Genomic DNA, 16014 nt, shown 5'->3' on the forward strand with positions numbered 1-16014 from the left:
ATCATGGGAAAAGTAAGCCAAGAAGATTTATGTTGATTGCTCATTTTCTATATTTAATTTCTTATTTTGTTCCAATTGTAAACACTACAACTACGTAATTATTATTTTATTTTATTTTCAATGGCATCACAAATGCAAGAAAATTTTCTAAGAGAATTTGTCAATAAAAACATCATCCAATGAGAAAATTAGTAAAAAAAATAATAATTTTCTCACCGTTTTATTTTCCTAAGTCGACACAAATGATCCTTAAGCGTTGATGTTAATGTCTTATGCAACTATCAAAATTAACTAAATCATCTCTTACAACAGCTGAATTGCCATCAATTGTGCATTAAATTGGAAATTGAAGTGAAGAAAAGTATTGATGTTGTTAGATACATACCTTTTATTACACACTCTAGTGGTCTATGGTATGAGTTGGAGTGAGAAAATAGAAGATTGTAAAAGTCAAATTTTATATAAAAGTTATAAAACCTAGTTCATATGGATTAAACCATGGAATTTAACAATAATTCAAGTCCATCCAAGAAAAGAAATGTATTATTGATCCATTCAGTGTTTTTCATGGGTTACCCTAGATTTGAGAAAGGGTATATAGATGTTATGACCCTCAAAGTAGAACTTGGTATGTTTCGACATATGTTTCCTTCTTTTAAGATAATCCTTAACTACCGGCCCAACATGTTCAAATATCATTCTCATGGGGAAGTACTTATTGTCCTACCAATGAATGCATTGGAAGATACAGATAATGGCAGAGTTGAGAATTGTGATGCTCCTCTTCAAGGCTCCCTGTAGTCATTTCTTCCGAAGGAGAGTCCTGTTCCTTATTTCCTAATCTGCATTTGCTTCTTGTTATTAGGAAGGGAGTTAGACAATGAACGAACGAGTTGCTTCTAAAAAGGGAAGAAATACTTTTCGGTTTCAGTATTCTCGATTCTAATTAGTTCTCTGTCGCTCACTGTAAGGGACACAGAAGAGGGACCTATTTCTTTCTTCACTCGAAAGTGATTACAGGGGTGGACGACTCGTTCGTCGCCCCTTCTGACCACCGCCTCTGGAAAGAGCAGAAACTAAAAGACGAGGAAGCAGAATACCAATGCGATATCAAAGGTTGCTGCTCCATGGGTTTTGACACAAAGCATGATTTGGTACTGCAAGAATATTTATCTATCTATCTATCTATCTATCAAGCCATAATTGATGCTTTGTTTTACCCTTAATAGAGAAGAACTGATCATCATTAAGCACATATCCAAAGAGGGTTTTTTTCTTTTAAAATAGAAGAAAATAAATATTTATTTGATAAATACCAATATAATATTTAAAAAAATCATATATATGGTTGTCATTGTAGAAAACTGACTTTTAACATGGACTCATACATCTTATGTAGGTGTGAACCTAGCATCTTATTTAAAGATCATTTCTTAAATGAAATCCTCAAGGTATACACATCCAAGGTGGTCTTCTTCAAAACCAACATTATTTCTAACAAGTGACTGACAATCGACAGCTTGCACCCACCAATGGAGGGCTCATACCATGAAGAGGCTCGCTCATGTTAGAGCAAATTGACAGCTTCATCATTGCCACATTATTCAATCCTCTACATAGGACAAACTCCTACATAACTCAGTAGCATGATGTCTTTGCAAGTGCAAACATGTGGTAGCATTGACCAACCAACTCTAGGCCACCTCTCGGGTGGTACATCCAAAACTGGCACCCTCAAAATAGCAAATAATCGAGCCACACAGGTTCTCGACATTGCATCTACAAGGTCAAGTAATATAAGAAGAAAAATTCAAATATAAACGTACAACAAATCAATATGCTTGGACAAGATGCAGAACACCAATCAGTAAAATGCAGCTCAACTAATTTGTGGCAGAAAACACAAAAACCAAGGCACAACAAGAATTTTTTTTCAATGACAACAAGAAAAAAGAAAGAATTTATTAAGAAATACATGGAACAGCCAGACTATTTGATAGGAGAAAAATGAAAGCAAATGTAGAAAAGGATTATCAAGAATAGATATGATAATATTATGCTTCATTAACATATTCTTGATATAGAATCTTATATGATATAGATCGCGATATAAGATATCACCAAGCACTACGTGAGTACAACTCCTCCAAATGATTGGCAACCACAACGGAAGTTCTGAAATTTAAATTTTTTCATCCAATAGCATCACCACCAAAGTTCCTGATAAGTTACTTTAAATAGACCATGTCAGACATTTGGTATTCCACACTACAAAAGAGAGCAGCCTACTTCCAACTACATGATTCTTTAAATTTTTGGTAATAGAAAAATCAGTTGAAATTGCACCTATCATGATGGAGATGTCCACTGGTAAGCATGATTATGTTTGGCCCATGTGACAATCAGTATAATCACAGTACCAAGATGAAGTAAGATTATAGATGAAATTGGATGAAATCGTGGATAACCAATGTGTGTAATTAGGGGTGGCATCGAGCCGAGCCGAGCCGAGCCCGAACCTGCCTATGTTCGAGTCGAGCTTGATTTAAATATTTCGAGCCAAGCTTCAAGCCGAGCCTAAAATTGTTATCGAGCTCGAGCCCAAAAATTTTAACCGAGCTCGAGCCGAACTCGAGCCTCAACATACATTTAAAAATTTTCAAAAAATATATATCAAATAAATTATATATAAAATTATACATACATTTTACATAAATTGGATATGACCTCTACAAAAAATTAGGCATAACCTATTTATATAATACATGTATAAGATTGAGGCATAACCTCTTCTTAAAATTGAGTATAATTTATGTATATAATACCTGTATAAAATTCGACATGACCTCTACTTAAAATTGGGCATAATCAATATACATAATACCTGTATAAACACTCCAAAAATACTCCATAAACACTCCATAAACACTTCATAAAATTATCTATACATTCCATAAACACTCCATAAAATAGTCTAAACACTTTATACACTGCATAATATTATAAACAATAATCAAACACAACAAAATTAAATGAAATATCACTATCACTTTACAATCACCCAAATAAAAACTATAAATCCATTATAAAATTACAAACTATAATTGTTTCTCTTAATGCTAGAAAATAATATACGTCCTTGCATGAGCAAAATCTCCACCTACGACAAAAACAAAAAAATAAAATTAGTTATTGTCAGATAAAAAAATACTCTTCCATTACTAGTTACTTGATGTCGTTAAAAATATTAAAATTACCATGATGAGAGAAATTTTCTATTACTCGCCAAAAAGATAAGATAAAAGACAAAATATAAAAAGGCACAACTCAGAATAACACCTCAGAAAAATAAAGTGGACATGCATGAAGAAAATAACAGCAAAATAAATTACCTCATTGGAATAAATTCTCGCTTTAGATATAACCTCGTCCTTCAGCAAAGTCTTCAGCACCTGCAAGTATCATGTAAAGCATAAGTTCCAAATTCCCCTCATCACCATAAGAATAATAATAATGATAATAACAACATCAATAATAATAATAAACCACTTGTGGAATACGAGACCAAATTCGCACCACTGGGAAAGGGGACAACACAAAGTACCGGTTCTTCTTTAGTACAAGTTTTACTTTCCCATAATTAGAAGTTGAAGCATAAATGAAATCAATCATTTCTTTAGGGAGCTTAGTATTTGATAGCTTGTTCAAAACAGTAATTATTGTTTCAGTCTCGAACCCAACAGAAACAGCAGCATATAAGGAATGAGGCGTCAAGTTATACTCATGCATAGACTCTGGCCTGCACAACATTTTTCCAACAAAATGATAATGAGCAACCACAGAGTTTTAAGTAGAAGAAAATAGAAGGACATCTTAAATACTGGCAAACGGGCTCAGCAATTGCAATGAGGAAATCATAGGCTTGCTTATACAACGGTGAGAATGTCTCAAGAAAGATCCGGCCATCAGCGCAAGCCCATAAAGGGCGGTTTGCATGATCAGGCTCTAATTCGAGTTTAGAAAAATCCCTCTTCGTCAGTTCGCTTTCATCTTCATAATCCATATTCCGTACCCATAAATACAATTGAAGCACCTAAAGTGAACTAAAAACAAAAAGCTAAAACAAAACGAAAAAACGAGCAAAAGTAATACCTTCACGATGATCCTCATCAAAATCTTCGGCATAATCAACATCATCATCAACAACATCAATTCGATAATCCTCCTGCCAAGAAAAAACAATCAAGGGAAGAACAGGAGAGCAACCAAATACATAACGAGAGTTGGGGTTTTCAAAATTATAAAACCTTAGTGGAAGTCCTGAGCTTCTTACTAGGCCGACCTTTTTCCCTTGCAAATGAAGAGACATGAAGACATTTCAGCTCGCAGAGAATTGAACCATAGGATTGAATAATTAGGAGAAAGAAAGAAAGTAGTACGATGTCCAGCCATATTTTATGAGTCCCACAGTTCGATGTAGTAACCGTCAAAATGAACGAGTTGCTTCTAAAAAGGGAAGAAATACTTTTCGGTTTCAGTATTCTCGATTCTAATTAGTTCTCTGTCGCTCACTCTAAGGGACACAGATGAGGGACCTATTTCTTTCTTCACTCGAAAGTGATTATAGGGGTGGACGACTCGTTCGTCGCCCCTTCTGACTACCGCCTCTGAAAAGAGCAGAAACTAAAAGACGAGGAAGCAAAATACCAATGCGATATCAAAGGCTGCTCCATGGGTTTTGACACAAAGCATGATTTGGTACTGCAAGAACATTTATCTAGCTAACTCATTTATGCAAGATACTCCGCCACCCGCTGAGTCACTTCATCCAAGAAGGATACAAAGCCTACCACACTTGTTAAACCATTACCATCAACATCCTGCTCTTCTATGAGATAGTTTTCGAACACAGTGGCATCGTCCTGTCCCCCTTGAATAAATGTGAGCTTTGGAGTGATACTTCTGTCTTGTTTCAGTTTGTTAATTGTTGTTCGCAAGAGGCCTGCACCAAATAACATTAGTATTAGTAGGTGAAGCAAAACAATCTAAACACTGTTATTGAAATCGTTAACTAAAAAAGGTCTAGAACCCAAAGGAGAGAGTAGGGTCCATCTGGCTGGTCATTCCAAAAAGATTATGCATATAATCCAAGAAAAATGAGCAATCAGATGATCCTTGATTTCCACTCGGTGGCCCCATCATGTCAGGATTACTTTCCTGTAACCCTGCAGCATTTGAGCTAAATATTTCCAAACCCACCATTAGACTCAACAAACATAATCTATTTAACATGTGATTGCAAGAATATGACCCCAGTTAAGATCACATATCGATCTGTTTCTGCACAAGGATGTCACACAACATCCTTATGGGACTTGACAAACAGAATGACTGGATTCTAACCCCCAAATCTTATGTTTAAATTTTAGGGCCTTCTCCTGGTATGATTACTTGATGAACCACAAAAAGGAAACACATTTCTTGTGACAGTGCAGTTGGAATAACTTGGTTAAATATTTATGAGCTCACAATCAAACTTAACAACTAAAGGATTTTTTAAATCCTAACTACAGGCTACAGGTAGGAATCAAATTCCAAAACCTGGAATGTAAACCCAAATTTTATGCCTTCCTCCTAGCATCAGTATTTGAAGAACCAAAAAGGAAATAACTTACAGTCTTGTGGAGGAGGAAAGGGGAGTGCCGGATCTGCTGTTATGCCTCCCTCCCTAATTCCTTGCTCCAAAGAAGCTGAAATTACCTGAAAATTTGTGCCAAACAAGGGCAAATGAGCAGGAAGGATCAATATAAAGTAGATTGTGGTACTCAAGTCTCCAGTCAGGACTGACCTTAATGTTTTTGACTAGTTTAATTGACTCGAAAACACAACAGTTTTCCTTCTTTTTCCCTTCTCCACATGTGATGGAACTTTAAGTAGTATAGTAAACCAGAAGGCATATTTGGCACAGGAAATTTATGATTCAACATCAATGGCAGAGAAATCATGTTCACAAACCATATTACCACAATCAAGTCAAAAAAATACTGCAGATAGCTAAGCATTTGACAAATTCCCCTTTTTTTTTTCTGAAATGGTCAATTCCATATTATTAAATGCATACAAAGAAAAAAATGCTAATGAGAAAACAAAACCAAATATATATATCTACACACACACACTCATCAACAGTGACAATTTACAGAATGTATCACACGGAAAAGGCACTAATGCATCAATCTCTAGCTTACCTAAAAGATGTAACACCCCTTTTACCTAGATAATGCTCATGTGTACTTGAGTTCATCCATAGCCCCTGGTCCAATTTTTTAATCCAACAACACTAACTGTTTTGGACCCAAAACGTTTAGATGAGCTTCAGGTATAGATTGTTGCCTTAAACCAAATTTCCCGCCAATGCTCAAAAAGCCATTCAGAATGGTGATGCATATTAGGCCTCTCAAATACAGAAGTGTCTTACTCAACCAAGATATTCCAAACTCTCAATAAAACTAGCTTGTTCTACACTAAGAAACAAATGAAATCTAATAATAAAATACAGCAAAAAAAATTTGATACGAAACAACCTTATGAACAAGGATTGACAACACAACTTCAGGATCAACGCTGTCGTAAAGTTCATTCATATTTGCAGCTGTAGCATATTGAAATGTCCTTATACTTAAGTGCCGCTTAAGGGAGTATCTGGACCTAAAGAAAGTACATTGTTATGCCATAAAAAATGCAGTGAGAAGAATGTTGACAGTTAGGGGAAGACATTGACAACCACATTTCAACAATGAAAAAGGCCAAAACAGAAACAATATACGAGAAAGTTTTTCACGGAGTAGTTACCAACAAACATCTTTGAATTAAAAAAAAAAAGAAACAGTTTCAAAATTTTCTTTCCTCGAGTAATTAAATACTAGTACCTATCAATCATCAGTCAAAAGAATCCAATTCCACAAAATATTGTTAACATCAATGTTCATATTTTTTTCTTTCTAAAAGGCAAATAAGATTTTCTTAACAACTGTGGACAGGTGTTTCTTATAATTCAGGGGCATTCCTGTTATAGTGGTTTATGCTTAGAGCTTGCTTTTTAAGTTAATGGTAGTTCAGTCCCTCAACTTATTCTGAGTGACAGGTAGGCTTTTACTCACAGGTATTTTAGTCTCATCTTGTAAAAACTCATTAGACAAATTTATTAAGGGATGAAGGTTCGATATATATCCTAATCTCAGATTAACGCAAAGAGAGAATTCCTGTAGTTGGCTATTCTTTACTCCAAAACTTCATCTTTCCTAATTCTGATTATTTTAATGGTATCAGAGCCACATTGTTGTAGTTGTCACTGGGTTTTTATGAAACATTCTCTCCTGATGTCAAATTAAATTTCATCCAATTCTATTACTGTTAATAAAGGGTAGGACATTAAAAATGTCTTTTTGTTATGAAGATATTATTGTAAAGGCCTATATCAAGCAATATCCTAGATATGTTGCTCAAGGGGAGAAATATAGGGCTCGTAGATTGGAAAGGCAATATATGGTCTAAAACCGAGCCAAGAGTTTGGTTTGATAAATTCAGTCAAACGATGATAGGCTTGGGGTCTAAAAAGAGCCATTCATACCACTTTATCTTTGTTCTCCAGAGGGACAAAAGTATTGTTATCTTAATAGTCTATGTAGATGACTACACAACAAGAAAGTGAGAATATCAAACAACATTTTCAAACCAAGGATTTAAGACACCTGAATTACTTCCTCAATATTGATGTTGCATGAAACAAGGAGAGAATTATACGAACACAAAGGAAATATACAACTGATATGTAGACTAAGATAAGCTGAGAGAGGTTTATTTGGAGCAAAGTCAACAGAGAGTGATGCAAACAAATGCAAATTTGCATGATGAACAAAACCCAATGTTTAAAGATAAGACCCAATATAGACAACTTGTTAGCAAACTGAATAACGATCCAATGATTCAACCTAACATTTCCTATGTTGATAATGTCAGACTCCAATACCTAAAGATAAGACCCAATACTACAAGACTTGTTGGTAAGCTGATTTAAGACTCAACCTAATATTTCCTATGTTGATGGTGTTGTCAGTCAGTTTATGGAAAACCTGAGGAGTTGAAGTTGTGAAACAGATATTATGGTATTTAAAATGTGGACAGGGATTGTTTCATAAACCACACCATAATCTAGAAATAATGAGGTTTTCAAAATGTTGACAATGTAAAGTCTAAAATCAGTAGAACCTCAGTGAGTGCTTATTGCACATTTATGAGCAGTAACCTTGTGACCTAGAAAAAGTACCAAAACAAACTATACTAGCAAGGTCAAGCGTATGCCGCTTGTGAAATAATGTGGATTAAGTCTTTAGCGATAGAGTTTGGGTTCTCAATTGAAAACTTATGGCAATATTTTGTGACAATCAGGCTGTTAGTTTTATTGTTAACAATCCAATATTTCACGAGAGAACTAAATACATTGAAGCAAATTGTCATTTCATTCACGATGCAATTATGAGTGGCAAGATTATAACATGGTATGTTTGCTCTGCACATCAACTCGATGACATCTTTATATAGGGGTTGATCAATGTTGACGCAAAGTGAGACTTCCCAGAATTGGCTATTCTTCACTCCAAAACTTCATCTTTCTCATATCTGATTATTTTACAATAACAATGACCAAGATCTTTTTTGTGACATTAACAAGAGCATTGACCAAAGCAAAGAGTAATTATCAAATGCTGCAGCTGCTGTTTGAGGCTGGCAAAACTCATTTCTTTGCCAACAAAACCCCCTAGAAGATGCTTGAAGAAAGTCAAACAATCCCCTAAAAAAAAGTTTGCATGAATAAGAGAAACAAAGTAATGATGAAAATGGCAGCAAATTTCCAGCATAACAGTGTTGTTTATTGCTCTATGAGGGCTAGAGTTGAATAAGTTGCCAAGATAGTCTTCATCTCAGTATAAGATGTTAGGTCCGGTCAGAGAGAGAAGAATAAGTCCCGATAAGTTTAGCCTTGAAAACAGTAAGGTCTACAGGTTGAGGAGTGGACCTCCCAAATTGACTAATCAACTAAGATTTAGAACTACATAAAATTTTGGTCCAATGAAATTCCTTACCTTTTTCCTCTCCTTGGATCCATTCAGAGAGAAACAGAAAGCTGATTGCCTCACATTTGACTGCTAGAATGGAGACAATCAAGGAGTAGACACCACCATAGAACAGGTGGTAAAAGCACAATTTTGATCTCAGAGCAATCCTAGCCTAGCTGGTGGATGCAGTGTGACCCATTGAGGTAGAGTTTTTGATCCTCCTCATAGGCCTTAAGAGTGTTTACCAAATCTTTTTTCTAATCCTGCCATCATTGAGGTGATTTGGCTGTTGTTTCCAGCAGGATGTTCAGGGAAGTCCTCACCTTGATGCTTAATTCTGATTTTTGAGAAAATTATCGACCTTTATAGGCATTTGATGGAAGAGTTGGATGCCACTCTATGGGGATGTGAATCATCTAACTGATTTCTTGGAACAACAACTCATTGTGGGAGATTCCCTTCCCATTGCTTAACATTGTAATAGATTGGTTGTGCTATTGTATTTGTTTTCTTTAATGTCCTCTAATAACTATTCAGTTGTATGCTTTTTAAGTTTGCTTTTAACATCTTGTACCTCTCTCTACTAATAAATTACTATCTCGCTTTTATACAAAAAAAGAAAAAAGAGATAGAGAACAGCTAATAACTATTCAGTTGTATGCTTTTTAAGTTTGCTTTTAACATCTTGTACCTCTCTCTACTAATAAATTACTATCTCGCTTTTATACAAAAAAAGAAAAAAGAGATAGAGAACAGCTTATTACTCCTCTTCCCAAGAAACTCTAATATTAGACCAATTTCTGATCTCCATACACTGCTTCTATAATACTAATTACAATATAATATGAAAAACCAGAGAAATCCTTGTGATGACATAGTACAAGAAACCTAAAATACATATGATTCTGGGTTAAAAAAACTTTGATGTTTACACAACTTTAACTGTAGGTAAGAGCAATTATAAATTTTAGAGTTGATTAAAACACAGAATGACCACAAATGAAAAGACAAGGACTTCCTAGCACATGGCAGCTGGTTATACGTACTTGTTTTCAGCACTTGATCCTGAAACTGAAGATTCCTCAGGTGGCACAATGACAGTATACTGGAAAGCAATTTGTACCACAGGAGGCTCTGTCTGTCTGTACATGATTTAAGACATATTGTTTCATATTTCTAAAATAAAGACCCATCCTTCTCAGTATATGACATCAAGACAGGATCTGAATACCTCGAGAATCCCACAGAATTAGAAAAATCAAAGTCATAACCATAAGTGGCATAAGAGTCGCAACATATAATGTGCTGAACGTTCTCATACTGAGGATCTGCAAAGAAATGACCATACTATAGAAGAAAAAAGTAAATCAGACCACATAAGAGCAGCTCTTAGTTAGATATGAATCAGAAGCAAAACTTAAATGTTTTTGAAGATCTCCAAGACCATACCGAGCGTCCTGGCTGGAAATCAGAGGATGTTCTCAATCTTAGTATGCATCGAAAGGCATATGAACGGCTAAGCATCCGGTATCTGAAACATCAATTATATTTTCAAAAATGAACTTAGATTAAGCTACCCATGAAACTGTCAAAATATAGACAGTAGTGGACTATAGCTTATCCTTGCCCATTATGAGTCATATACTTGTGTTGAGTCATACATGTAATATCGGAATAAAGCTTCACCCTCTTTCAATTAATAAAACAGTCAAACAAACCAGTTTGAGGGTAATCTAGCACTCACTACCAATCAGCTTACTCATAGATGTTTTATTTAAGAATAAAGATAACGCAAAATTTTCATGTAATCAATGGAGAAGGTAGTGACCACACAATCAAAATGTCCATGAAAGCACAGAGCCTCATTACCATTGTGGCAGGCAGCAAAGACGGCAAGCCCTTTTTTACATTTTTTGGCACTCCAGACACTAATCTGTTAATTTCCCCTCCTCCCTTCCTCTCCCATAAATTTTTTTATGTAATATTAAAGAAATTCAATAGAAAAAACAACAACATAATCTGCCTTTATGTCTTCCACTATGAGAAATCAAGGGCAAAGAGCGGATGCATGCAAAGGCTAAGCAGCTTTCAGCTTCGTACCACCTGCATCCAAGCTCCAAATCACAACCACAAATAACATCATAAGGGTGAAACAAAGACCAATACACCAATTTGGTGCACAAACAGAGCTTCTAAGCCCCTTCCCAAGAAACATTTATAAGAGAACCAACAAAATCTAATGACTGCATCTTCCCCATCACTGCACAGCACTTCCTTTTCCTTCTCTCTGTCATTTTTATTTTTAGATAGTACAGAATAGATACATGAGCTGGCTACTAAAAACATTAGATGACTGCAAGGAGCCCATCATCGCCAGTCCATCTATACGAGGGGAATGCAATCACCCATGATAGGATTGACTGCTGTAGCCACTCCCAACGAAAGAAATATCATGGAGAATTGCTGAGCAAAGGGTGCATACCCAAGAAACAGCAAGAGAACTTTTTAAAAAAAAAACTTGTCATCGATCTCCTTAAACATATGTGAGAGCTTCCAAAATGGAGGGATCTAGCCTAAGCCCACTAGGTGACATTTGAAGAGGCTCCTTCAAGTCTAAGCAAGATGAAAAAGCAATCTCTAGACAGCCTCAAACCATGAAGCAGAGGCCACAATGCTTGAACAGTCTCATGGTTTCCTCCACATCCCCTCCCTCACTCTGCATTTAGTGCTATGAAATCCATCTGCAAGCTCACTCAGTTTTTTTAGTGGATTACGAATTGATGTCCAGAAAGATAACTTCACCAGATGTTTGCTTGATCCTGGGTCAGAGGTCTACATGCATATGCCAAACACACTCAAATTAAGGTCCAAAATTCCCTTCATCACAGTGGTACATTTTGTCCTTGAGACCTTAATCAGAGGCGTGCTTTGACCAACACTGGGATGGATGAGGCAAGAAACCTTCTTAACCACCTTGAGAACAGATACATTCTTAGGACAGGTTGTTGACCTCATGGTTTGGAAAGACAGCACATAGGGTCATTAACTGTCTACTCTCCGACAATAATCATCTGGTTGGCTGACAAGCACGAGCATCTCTCTCTCTCTCTCCACTCTTAATCCTATGGGTCAAATCAGGAGACAAAACAATTTTACCAATTTAAATCTCAAAACAATTGGCCAACAGCTAATTCGTATTGAAGATTTTTTGGATAAAGGTAAAATCCAGAGAAATATTGTCAGAATCCTTATAACTTATCTTCTCGAAAATTACCTTTGTTGATGAACAATAAACCGCTCATCAAACCACCCGCTCCTATTAGGAACTTTAAATGGGATAATAATTCTGAAGTTGTTGATGAATTATTATCTCAGCTTGGAAGATTGAATCTTTCTGAAGATCAACTAAAACAAGCCAAAGAAGCAAAAGCTGCGAAGATTCTGAAAAGTATTCAAACATTAGAATCTCACTAAATGAAGGTTTTTCATCTCAAAATTCTGAGGATTTAACTCCTTCAGCATATTCTGATTCTGATATTGGTCAAAACTCTAATCTCAAAGATTTAGGTTTAACCAATGTCAATCAGACTGAAGAAATTCTTCAAGACATGATACAAGATCCGCGTATCCAAAAATTGGATTATGAGAAAAACTCTACTCGGAAATGGGATCTACCTAACAAACTCTATTACCATAGGCCTACACCTCAAGACCTATTGTATGAGGAGAATGTTTATTTAGATAAAAAATCTTATGATGGCAAATCCATTTATGAATGGAATATAGATGGATTATCTGAATATCAGATATTAGAACATTGTCACCGAATGCTTATGTATTGTACAATCTGTCGGCAACATAAGAATTTCGATCAAGGAATTGCAGAAATGCTTACTGCAGGGGTGGGATAATATCCTCACCCCTAAACAACATCAGGAAATTTATAATTCAAAGAAGGTTATCAAAACTGAATCTGGCCAAGCCTAACTAGGTGAGGACGATGCAGTTTATACCTTGATTTCCTGTATTGTTCATCATTTCATTGGAAATCTGACTTCCCAATCAGATAAGGGAAGAGAGGTTTTGCAAAATCTTAGGTGTCGAACACTTAGCCAGTTTTGCTGGTATAAAGATGTTTTCCTCACTAAGGTTACACAAAGACCAGATGCCAATAATGAATATTGGAAAGCAAAATTTATTGATGGTTTACCAACTCTTTTTGCCAGCAAGGTAAGAAAAAGGTTAGGTAATGAGGTAGGAATTATAAACTACCATCAATATACATATGGTCTCCTTACCAGTGCTATCATCCAAGAAGGGCTGACCTTATGTAATGATTTAAAGCTTCAAGCTCAGCTTAAGAAACAAAATCTTACTGGAAAGCGTGAGCTTGGTGAATTCTGTGAACAATTTGCTTGTGACACAGGTCCATCACCTTCCAATCAAAGGAAGGGAAAAGGTAAAGTCTCTCACTCTAAGAGACATGAACCCTATTCACACCAGAGTAGGAGATATCCAAAAAGACAGTCTCATCAAAAGACTCGTCATGAATCTAGGAGACCTCCTCCTCGTCAGAGACCACCTCCTAGAAGAAATCCTCCAGACAAAAAGAAAATTGTCTGTTACAAATGCGGTAAATTAGGCCACTATTCAAATAGATGCAAAACTAAAGAGAAACTTAACAAACTTCAGATTGATGAAGGATTAAGAATTCAGTTGGCCAAAATTCTCTTAAACTCTGATTCTGGGGATGATATTGATTATGCCTCATCCAGCCAATCAGAAGAAGACCAAGATTGTAGCTGTTCTCATCTACAATCTATGGCACAAATGCATAAAATTAATGTTCTTACGAATGAACAACAACTTGTGCTTAAGAACATTGATCAAGAGGAAGATCCTCAAACCCAAAGATATTTAATCAAAGAATATCTCTGTCTGTTTAGATCTGTACCTTCCTCCTCTAACCCGGGGTTAATCCCAAGCACAGAGTAAAAGCATTGCGGTATTCCTTTGATGCTTCACGGTCCATGCGTCCCTTGTTTCTGCCCGTTTATACCCAAGGAGGTTTCAGGGCTTTGTTTTCTTGGGACTAAATGTTGGAGCCCGTGGCAGAAGCTTAATGCTAGGAAATTGCACACCTCTCTGTGTCTTGCGTTTCCCATACCTGAAGGAGTAACCATAAAGATCTAAACAGCTTTGATCTAAAGATAAACCCCTCGAGAATTACACTTCTTACTTATTTTTCGTAATCATCTCCATGCTTGTGCTTTTTATAACTTTAGGTATTGTTCTTATCTGTTTAATCTTCACTGCTTTTATTGTCTGCTAAGTTTTATAGATTGTGTGGCTTGGTGTTTGTTTTTGTGTTTATACATAAGGGTATATTAGGCTGGAAACTGCTGGGTGAGGGCTGACAAACGCCTCTACCTCTTCGAAGCCAAGCGTTGCTCCCAGAAGCCACAACGCTGCTATACTTTTATGTTTATTTGGTTAGTTAATAAAATATTAAGACAGTTTTTTAGAATAATCTTACCCATATTACCTATATACTATATATATCTAACTCTTTTTTACAACTCCATATATTACGGTAGAAGATTTAAAATATAGGAACTTATACTAGTATCCTGTTTTTATTTATATAGTGGTTGAATTATTTAATTACTTTGTTTCCCTGCCAGAACAATTAGAAAACCTTTTAGTTTCTTACATATTTTTAATTGCTAATATTATAGGTAGAATATTAGATACATGATCTTTGTTTTTATAGCATTAACAATAGTTATTTGTAATCTTTTCATATTTAGTATTATCTGTCTTATATTATCCTTTATTCCTACAGAAGAGTAGTAGAAACCCCTAGGCAAATATTTATACCTAGAAGGCAAGTAATAAGAAAATCTCATAATAATTCACCTTTAAATACTCCAGACTAGATTAAATTAAATTAGTACCCCCTTTAAATTGGTATCAGAATCAACATCTTGTCCCTGTAAACTTCCAGGAAGCTGTAAACAACCCAATAATTCTACAATTCTTGCCCTTGAACAATAGATAGACAACTCCATAGTCAAATTAGATAATAAATTGTTATGCTACGAAGAAATAGATGAAGCCCTAACAAAAGTTCCTATCCAACACTCCCAGACTTTGCCTGAAGCAGTAGTACATACAGGCTTAGTTCAAGTTTCCGTCCAAACAGAACCTTACATCTAGAAAACCTCTTAGTCTCCTATATATTTTTATTTATATTAGTTGTGGAGTTATTTAACTATTTTGTTTTCATACCAGAACAACTAGAAAACCTCTTAGTCACCTATATATTTTTAATTGCTAATATTATAGGAAGAATCCTAGATACATGATCTTTGTTTTTATAGCATTAACAATAGTTATTTGTAACTTTTTCATATTTAGTATTATCTGTTTCACTTTATCCCTCTATTCCTATAGGAGAATAGTAGAAACCCCTAGGCAAGTTTTTATTCCCAAAAGGCAAGTAATAAGAAGATCTCCTAATAATTCTCCTTTAAATACTCCAGACTAAATTAAATTAGTACCCCCTAAATTTGGTATCAGAGCCTTAAGACCTGGAACCTTTTAAAAAAGTAGATTATTTAGACTTAAGAATTTCATCAAGATTTGATATAAAATACATAGGACCTAATTGTCTTAGATGTCATTTTAATAGTGAAGAACACATATTACACGGAAATAATTCACAATTAAATAGTATCGCAGATCTTATTATAAGTTTAGGCAATAATCTACAAAGCAAAGTAATAGAAATAGAATTTACTTTGAACAAACTACAAGACGAATTAAGAACCTTAAGAGTAAAAACAGAAAAACTCTTTGAAAATTTAGATTATCTAAAAACTAGTAAAGGATCGCA

The 16014-nt window shown here is 35.3% G+C and overlaps 1 protein-coding gene across 1 annotated transcript in view; it reads right to left on the reverse strand.

The window, feature by feature from the left end:
* Positions 1–4356: 4356 nt before the first annotated feature.
* LOC137944645 (protein transport protein SEC23 D-like) overlaps positions 4357–16014 on the reverse strand; it is a 69964-nt gene continuing 58306 nt past the window's right edge. Inside the window, 6 exon segments of the mRNA XM_068790351.1 lie at positions 4357–5002; positions 5676–5760; positions 6585–6708; positions 10163–10258; positions 10348–10463; positions 10566–10647. Coding sequence (XP_068646452.1) covers positions 4791–5002; positions 5676–5760; positions 6585–6708; positions 10163–10258; positions 10348–10463; positions 10566–10647 — 715 coding nt within the window. The 3' untranslated portion in view covers positions 4357–4790.

The sequence above is a fragment of the Aristolochia californica genome, unplaced genomic scaffold (genome assembly GCF_029961685.1).
Source record: "Aristolochia californica isolate CCGP_79_NKW_82.1479 unplaced genomic scaffold, dmAriCali1.0.hap1 SCAF_11, whole genome shotgun sequence".
NCBI classification, from domain to species: domain Eukaryota; kingdom Viridiplantae; phylum Streptophyta; class Magnoliopsida; order Piperales; family Aristolochiaceae; genus Aristolochia; species Aristolochia californica.